The sequence below is a fragment of the Bos indicus x Bos taurus genome, chromosome 19 (genome assembly GCF_003369695.1).
Source record: "Bos indicus x Bos taurus breed Angus x Brahman F1 hybrid chromosome 19, Bos_hybrid_MaternalHap_v2.0, whole genome shotgun sequence".
In the NCBI taxonomy this organism is placed as follows: Eukaryota; Metazoa; Chordata; class Mammalia; order Artiodactyla; family Bovidae; genus Bos; species Bos indicus x Bos taurus.
Window position 1 is genome coordinate 8,644,001 of NC_040094.1, and position 8,929 is coordinate 8,652,929.

At 47.4% G+C, this 8,929-nt stretch overlaps 1 protein-coding gene across 2 annotated transcripts in view; it reads right to left on the reverse strand.

Annotated features, from left to right (window-relative positions):
- Window positions 1-4,003: 4,003 nt before the first annotated feature.
- Window positions 4,004-8,929, reverse strand: part of C19H17orf67 (chromosome 19 C17orf67 homolog) — a 29,263-nt gene continuing 24,337 nt past the window's right edge. Inside the window, exons 3-4 of one of the 2 annotated variants that reach the window (XM_027519050.1) lie at window positions 8,788-8,925; window positions 4,004-4,422 (exon numbers count right to left, since the gene is read on the reverse strand). In XM_027519050.1, coding sequence (XP_027374851.1) covers window positions 8,809-8,925 — 117 coding nt within the window. In that variant the 3' untranslated portion in view covers window positions 4,004-4,422; window positions 8,788-8,808. Of the gene's footprint in view, window positions 4,426-8,787; window positions 8,926-8,929 lie in introns of both variants that reach the window. The other variant, XM_027519049.1, reaches the window with a different exon arrangement.

Below are 8,929 nucleotides of genomic sequence, written 5' to 3' on the forward strand. Positions count from 1 at the left end.
CTGCTCTGTCTGCCGCTGCGCCCCATCCAAGTCTCTGTGTTAAATATCAGACCTGCGGAATGGGTCTGGTGCTCAGTGACACCCCTGCTAGGTGGGGTGCAGTGGGGTCCCAGTAAAGACACATCCTGAGCACTCAGGAAGCTCAGATGAAGTAATGACCCGACTGCTTAAGGCAGACGAATTTCAGGTTAAGGGCAGAGGAGCAGTGTTTGGGGGGCTCAGAGTAGTGAGGGCTTCCTAGGATCAGATTCCAGCTCTGCAGGGACTTGAACAAATAGCCTATGGTAGGCAGAATAATGCCTTCCCTCCAAGATGTCCACATCTCATCCCTGGAAACTGTAAGTATGTTAGCTTGGGTGGTGATGGGGAATCAAGGTTGCTAATCAACTGACTTTAAGATCGGGAGGTTGTCCAGGCTTATGTGAGTGAGCCCAGTGTAATCACAAAGGTACTTAAAAGTGGAAGAGTAAGGCAGGATTTCTTTGGAAGGAATGATGCTAAAGCTGAAACTCCAGTACTTTGGCCACCTCATGAGAAGAGCTGACTCATTGGAAAAGACTCTGATGCTGGGAGGGATTGGGGGCAGGAGGAGAAGGGGACGACAGAGGATGAGATGGCTGGATGGCATCACTGACTCGATGGACGTGAGTCTGAGTGAACTCCGGGAGTTGGTGATGGACAGGGAGGCCTGGCGTGCTGCGATTCATGGGGTTGCAAAGAGTCAGACACGACTGAGCGACTGAACTGAACTGAAGGCTGGAGGACCACTCAGGATGATATGATGAGAGAAGAGCTCCTTATTCCTGGCCTTGAAGATGGAGGAAAAAAAGACACAAGATGAGAGATGCAGGCAGATTCCAGAGCTGGAAAAGGCAAAGACACAGATTCACCCCTAGAGGTTAAAGTCAGACTGACACTCTGACTTTAACCTCATGACACTCATGTTAGGCTTCTGACCCGCAGAATGTAAAATAACAAATTCGCGTTAAAGGTTCTGGTCTTTTTTTTTATAAAGAGGCAGAAAATTAATACACCACCTAAATTCTGTAAACCTCAGTCTTCTCATCTATAAAGTGGGAATAATCCCTACAGTCACTGCCCAGAGTAGGTGTTGTCAACTGAAGAAAAAGGTACCACCTAAAGGTTTCAAGTGAAGTTTTATTCAGGGACCTTACTGAGAGCTATAGCCCGAGACACAGCCTCCCAGATTTGGAGAGAAGCCACGATATACAGGACTTTTTTCTGGGGTGCAGGGTGGAAACAAGGAGTTCCCAGTGGTTAGGACTCAGCACTTTCACTGCCATGGCCCAGGTTCAATCCGGGAGCTAAGACCCTGCAAGCCACATGACGCCGCCAGAAAAAAAATAGAAGACTTGTAGGCAAACATCAAAAAATTACTGCTAATCACAAAAAAGCAGACATCTCAATGAATTTACTCAATGAATTAATGAATTATTCAATGAATTAATGAATTTACTGCTTTTCTATCTATGCATGCTAAATCGCTTCAGTCATCTCCAACTCTTGAGACCCCCATGGACTGTAGCCTGCCAGGCTTCTCTGTTCCTGGGATTTTCCAAGCGAGACTCTGGTCTCTTCAGTTCAGTTCAGTTCAGTCGCTCAGTCGTGTCTGACTCTGTGACCCCATGAACCACAGCATGCCAGGCCTCCCTGTCCATCACCAACTCCTGGAGTTCACTCAAACTCATGTCCATAGAGTCGGTGATGCCATCCAGCCATCTCATCCTCTGTCGTCCCCTTCTCCTCCTGCCCCCAATCCCTCCCAGCATCAGAGTCTTTTCCAATGAGTCAACTCTTCGCATGATGTGGCCAAAGTTTTGGAGTTTCAGCTTCAGCATCAGTCCTTCCAATGAACATGCAGGACTGATGTCCTTTAGAATGGACTGGTTTGATCTCCTTGCAGTCCAAGGGACTCTCAAGAGTCTTCTCCAACACCACAGTTCAACAGCATCAATTCTTCGGTGCTAAGCTTTCTTCACAGTCCAACTCTCACATCCATACATGACCACTGGAAAAACCATAGCCTTGACTACATGGACCTTCCTTGGCAAAGTAATGTCTCTGCTTTTTAATATGCTATCTAGTTTGGTCATAACTTTCCTTCAAAAGAATAAGCATCTTTTAATTTCATGGCTGCAATCACCATCTGCAGTGATTTTGGAACCCCAAAAGATAAAGTCAGCCACTGTTTCCCCATCTATTTCCCATGAAGTGATGGGAACAGATGCCATGATCTTCGTTTTCTGAATGTTGAGCTTGAAGCCAACTTTTTCACTCTCCTCTTTCACTTTCATCAAGAGGCTTTTTAGTTCCTCTTCACTTTCTGCCAAAGGATGGTGTCATCTGCATATCTGAGGTTATTGATCTTTCTCCTGGCAATCTTGATTCCAGCTTGTGCTTCATCCAGCCCAGCATTTCTCATGATGTACTCTGCATATGAGTTAACATCTCCTGAATTGGTAGGCAGATTCTTTACCACTAATGCCACCTTTCCATCTATGGAAGTTGCAACTCTGAACACATTGAAATTATTCCTTAGATAGGCATCTCCATATCTAGGGCCAGTATCCTGTTTTTCTCTGTCCTGAATTCCCTTCAGGACACATGGTCAGGGGTAGCTGCAGTGGTTGATGGCTTGATGGTGGGCAACATTCATTGTTTACTGAAACGCAGGCAATATATTTTGTCTACAGCGTGATGATCAGATGAAGTAATGTACATAAAAATCTTTGTGCAGGGTTCAGCCCATCGTGGGCTTCCCAGGTGGCAAAGTTGGTAAAGAATCCACCTGCCAGTGCAGGAGACACAAGAGATATGGGTTTGATCCCTAGGTCGGGAAGATCCTCTAGAGTAGAAAATGGAAACCCACTCCAGTAATCTTGCATGGGAAATCCCATGGACCAAGAAGCCTGGCGGGCTGCAGTCCATGGGGTCACAAAGAGTTGAACAGGACTGAGCACACACTGTTGTTGTTCAGTCACTCAGTCATGTCCAACTCTTTGCCACCCCATGGACTGCAGCATGCCAGACTTCCCTGTCCTTCACTATCTCCCGCAGTTTGCTCAAATTCATGTCCATTGAGTCAATGATGTCATCCAACCATCTCATCCTCTGTCATCCCCTTCTCCTTCCCTCTATTTTTCCCAGCATCAGGGTTTTTTCCAATGAGTTGACTCTTCGCATCAGGAGGCCAAAGTTTTGGAACTTCAGTTTCAGCATCAGTCCTTCCAATGAATATTCAGGGTTGATTTCCTTTAGGATGGACTGGTTTGATCTCCTTGCTGTCCAAGGGACTCTCAAGAGTCTTCTCCAGCACCACAGTTTGAAAGCATCAATTCTTCGGCACTCAGCCTTATTTATGGCCCAGCTCTCACATCTGTACATGACTACTGGAGAAATCATAGCTTTGACTAGACAGAACTTTAGTAGGTATAAAATAAATATAGTATCATTGTTGAGAAGCTCAGTAACTGTCTCCTGGAAAAGCCCTTCTGAGGTCCCTTGGCACAGACCCACCTCTGTAGCCCAGGGTGGACAAGCATCTCTCCTTATCCTTTTTGAGGATGCCACATTCTCCATAGGACCACCCAGCCCACTTTCTGTCGCCCTCCCAATTTCTGCTTTTGTTGGTCTTTGATAGTCCAATCTCTGATTCTGGGGATTGTGAGCAGGTGAGGGGCACTGACATACAGAAGCTGTGACCCACTTTCTACAAGAAATGTCCCCTTGGCTAGAAGACCAGGGTGTGGACCTAGTACTAACTTATGGCCATATTCCCACAGCTGGTCTTGGACAAATAATCTCTTTACCAAAAAAGATGACCTTTGTGGAAAACTTCTGGGTGTTTGTGTTTTTATCCATCCAACTCTTCTAAGAAGAGTGAATTTTATGATGCTGGAGTCACAAAGATAAACAAGAGACAAATTTTCTGCTTCTCTTCTTCTAGGAAACGAAAAGAGACACCAATGGAAAGTAGGTTTAACACCAGTATTTATTAGAGCAGAAAACGAGAGAGGACAAAAAAGCAATGACCAAAACCCCTGCAGACTGAGTGGTGTGTTTCACTGGGCTGAACAAGGCCTTCCCACTAACCTCTCCCCTGTTCTGGAGATCCCAGGTCCACCAGCCCCAGGAAAGATTCTTCTTCTACTTACCCTTCAAACCAGTAGGAAGGGACCATTAAAGGGGAGGAGGGAGGAGCTATAGTTTAAGTGATTGGTTTTAATGAGTTGTTCAAGTTAGTAAAGTGAAGCAGCATAAATATTTGCTGTTAATCCCCAACACAATCTTGCTGTGCCCACAATTCACAAGCCCTGGAGATCTCCACTCCACAACTGGAAAAGAAATGAAAGGAGCCTCATCTTGTTTCAAGAGTATCCGGGCCTTTGCTCATCAGAGTGCCTGCTGGAAAAGAACAAGAAGATGATGTTATGGTGATGATGTTGATAAAGAATGTGGTATGTATATACAATGGAATATTACTCAGCCACTAAAAAGAATGAAATCATGCCATTTTCAGCAACATGGATGGACCTAGAGATTGTCATACTAAGTGAAGCAAGTCAGACAGAGAAAGAGAAACATCATATGCTATCCCTTATACCACTACAGACAAAGCTAGTGGAGGTGATGGGATTCCAGTGGAGCTCTTTCAAATTCTGAAAGCTGATGCTGTGAAAGTGCTGCACTCAATATGCCAGCAAATCTGGAAAACTCAGCAGTGGCCACAGGACTGGAAAAGGTCCGTTTTCATTCCAATCCCAAAGAAAGGCAATGCCAAAGAATGCTCAAACTACCGCACAATTGCACTCATTTCACACGCTAGTAAAGGAATGCTCAAAATTCTCCAAGCCAGGCTTCAGCAATACATGAACCGTGAACTTCCAGATGTACAAGCTGGTTTTAGAAAAGGCAGAGGAACCAGAGATCAAATTGCCAACATCCGCTAGATCATCGAAAAAGCAAGAGAGTTCCAGGAAAACATCTATTTCTGCTTTATTGACTATGCCAAAGCTTTTGACTGTGTGGATCACAATAAACTGTGGAAAATTCTGAAAGAAATGGGAATACCAGACCACCTGACCTGCCTCTTGAGAAACCTATATGCAGGTCAGGAAGCAACATTTCGAACTGGACATGGAAGAACAGACTGGTTCCAAATAGGAAAAGGAATACATCAAGGCTGTATATTGTCACCCTGCTTATTTGACTTATATGCAGAGTACATCATGAGAAACGCTGGGCTGGAGGAAGCACAAGCTGGAATCAAGATTGCCGGGAGAAATATCAATAACCTCAGATATGCAGATGACACCACCCTTATGGCAGCAAGTAAAGATGAACTAAAAAGCCTCTTGATGAAACTGAAAGAGGAGAGTGAAAAAGTTGGCTTCAAGCTCAACAACATTCAGAAAACAAAGATCATGGCATCTGGTCCCATCAATTAATGGGAAATAGATGGGGAAACAGTGTCAGATTCTATTTTTCTGGGCTCCAAAATCACTGCAGATGGTGATTGCAGCCATGAAACTAAAAGACGCCTACTCCTTGGAAGGAAAGTTATGACCAACCTAGATAGCATATTCAAAAGCAGAGACATTACTTTGCCAACAAAGGTCCGTCTAGTCAAGGCTATGGTTTTTCCTGTGGTCATGTATGGATGTGAGAGTTGGACTGTGAAGAAGGCTGAGCGCTGAAGAATTGATGCCTTTGAACTGTGGTGTTGGAGAAGATTCTTGAGAGTCCCTTGGACTGCAAGGAGATCCAACCAGTCCATTCTAAAGGAGATCAGTTCTGGATGTTCATTAGAAGGACTGATGCTGAAGCTGAAACTCCAATACTTTGGGCACCTTATGTGAAGAGTTGACTCATTGGAAAAGACCCTGATGCTGGGAGGGATTGGGGGCAGGAGGAGAAGGTGATGACAGAGGATGACATGGCTGGATGGCATCACTGACTCGATGGACATGAGTCTGGGTAAACTCTGGGAGTTGGTGATGGACAGGGAGGCCTGGCATGCTGCAATTCATGGGGTCGCAAAGAGTCAGACATGACTGAGCGACTGAACTGAACTGAACTGAACTGATCCCTTACATGAAGCATCTAAAAGGAAATTATACAAATGAACTTATTTACAAAATGGAAATAGACTCACAGATTTAGAGAAGGAAATTATGGTTACCGGGGGGAAAGCTGTCGGGAAAGAATAGTTAGGGGGGTTTGGATCCATAGGTACACACTGCTATATTTAAAAAGGATAACCAACAAGGACGTATTGTATGGCACAGGGAACGTTACTGAGCGGCCTGGATGGGAGGGGAGCTTGGGGGAGAATGGATACACATATATGTATGGCTGAGACCCTTTGCTGTCCACCTGAAACTACCACAACATTGTTAACTGGCTGTACTCCAATACAAAATTAAAAGTTTTTTTAAAAAAAATTTTAAAAGAAAATAATGTCAATGTGATGATGCTGTTGATAAGAAGAAGCGGGGAGGAGGAGGGCAGAGGAAACAGCTACCAAACTGTCATTTCCTGAACACTTCCTAGCATGTGCCAGGGCAGTACTAACTTCCACGCCCTGACTTTTTTAATGCTCTGAATAGCCATATGAGGGGCAACCCTTACATGTTACAAATGAGGAAGCTGAGAGAGAAGTGAGGAATATTTTTTTCCGAAGCAGAGTCACAGTCAGAATGCTATATCCCCCCGGGAGCTTCCTGGTCTTCTGAAGCGAGGCCCCCGTGGAATCCTCTCTTTTGCAGGAGCCACCACCACCACCAGAGGCAAGGCTGCTGCCTTGAGGCTCTCCAACCTGGAAGTCTCTGCTCTCACCCGGCCTGCACCGAAGGTGACAAGCGCCCCTGCTCGTGGAGTCAGTCACTACGTGCCCGGCTCTGTGCACATCATCACCACCCCAACTCAGAGACTCAGAGAGGTTAGGGGCCTTGTCCAAGGTCACGGAGCAGGAACACAAGAGTGCCAAACCCAAGTCCACCAGGTTCCAGAGTCTGAGCACTTATGTACTCTGCAAGCAAGCGCTTCTGACGCTGGCGGACTGCAAGCAAGCGCTTCTGACGCTGGCGGACAAAGATCTTGGGTGCCAGGGGAGGAACGAGTTCTGGCGGAGGAAGGAACCAGCTCAGAGCTTGGAGGGACCAAAGCAGGATGTTAGCAGAGCCCCTAGACCTCAAAAACAGAACTCCTGTTCCGTTCCTTGGAGGTGCTCCTCTCACTGTTCAGGAGGACCATACCCCATCTACCCCTGAAACACACACACAGGTCCCAGCAGTACAGCCTGCAGAAAGCGTGCAGGATCTGGGGCTGTCAGAAGACAGCCATATCAGCCACGGGCTGGCATACATTAGTAGCTTAATCACACTCAGTTAAATCCCCTATAAAACAGGATTAAGGACTTCCCTGGTGGTCCAGTGGGTAAGAACCTGCCTGCCAATGCAGGGGACACGGGTTCAGCAGACGGCCCGGGAAGATTTCACACGCTGCGGAGCCACTGAGCCCGTGTGCCACAACCACTGAACCTGTGCTCCAGAGTCCAGAAGCCACAACTACTAAGCCTGAGCACCGCAACTCCTGAAGCCCGTGTGCCTAGAGCCTGTGCTCCGCGACAAGAGCAGCCACTGCGATGAGAAGCCCGCCCACCGGAACGAAGAGCAGACCCTGTTCATTGCAGCTAGAGAAAGCCTGAGCGTCGCAGCAAAGACCCAGCACAACCAAAACTGAAAAAGGGGGGAAAAAAACAGGATTAAAGTTCATGCCCTGCAATGACCCAGGGATATTAAGAGGGCCAAATGAGAGGTTTTGTGTAATAGCACCCTGAAAATTACAAAGAGCAATCCTCTGAAGGGGATGTTCACGTGTACACTCACAGTGGCACAAAATGAACAACAGGGAAACAAGACGTCTGTTAACCACAGCTGATCAAGTGTCAAGTTGTATACTCTGTCCTGCTTACTCCACTCACATGACAGAGGAGAAATGAAACTCACCAGGCTTCACCTCTGAAGGGGTTTTGCTGTGTTATCTGGCAAGAATTGGAAAGGGAGCGAGGACATGAACACGATGGACAGTGAGGGAACCAGCAAGCATCCCCACGCAGGAACAGAGGTACAGGGCTTGGGCGTGCTGAGAAGGCTGACCCATCAAGCTCAGGGGCAGTGAAAGGGCAGAGCCAAAGGAGAAGGGAAGACTGGGCTGGCTGGGCAGGGTCCCGGGCTGGAAGATGGGGAGTCAGTAAAGAAGGCGCTGGTGCTAGGGAGTCTAATGGTTAGGACTTGGTGTTCTCACTCCTGGGACCTGGGTGTGATCCTTGGTCAGGGAACTAAGATCGAGCAAGAAAATAAGTTTCTGATCCTGGTGACAGTGGCGACCCTTATGATGTCACCCGTCAAGCCCATGGATGTTGACCGCCCCCCCCACCCCCGGAGAGACCCAAGTCTCAACAAGCCACACTTCTCCAGATTTGTATTCCGGAGGGAATCTTTCTGGGTGGCAAACGAGGTCTGGTACCTCCCCTGTTTGGGATATCCAGGTGACTCAGCAGGAGTCAGGCCCCCCTGCGTGCCCCCAGTGATCCTCTCCACCTGGTCCCACCCACCTCTCACGCCTCGCTCCTCCCAATCTCCAACTCGTATCGAGGTGACCTGCTGGTTCCTGTAGTGTCAGGTTCTGAAAGGCCCCCAGAGTCCTGCCTGCATTGCTCACTGCTGTCTCCCTGAAACAGAAGGCCTGGGAGAAGGAACATACCAGAGGCTGGTCCCGAGCCACTTAGATGGGGTGGACCAGGTTCCTGTCACAGTGGGGTTTGCAGTGCGGGTTCAGCCAGTGCTCCAGGAACTGCTCCTCGGCACGGTGTTCCAGGAGGAGCAGATGGTGCATGTACTCCTGT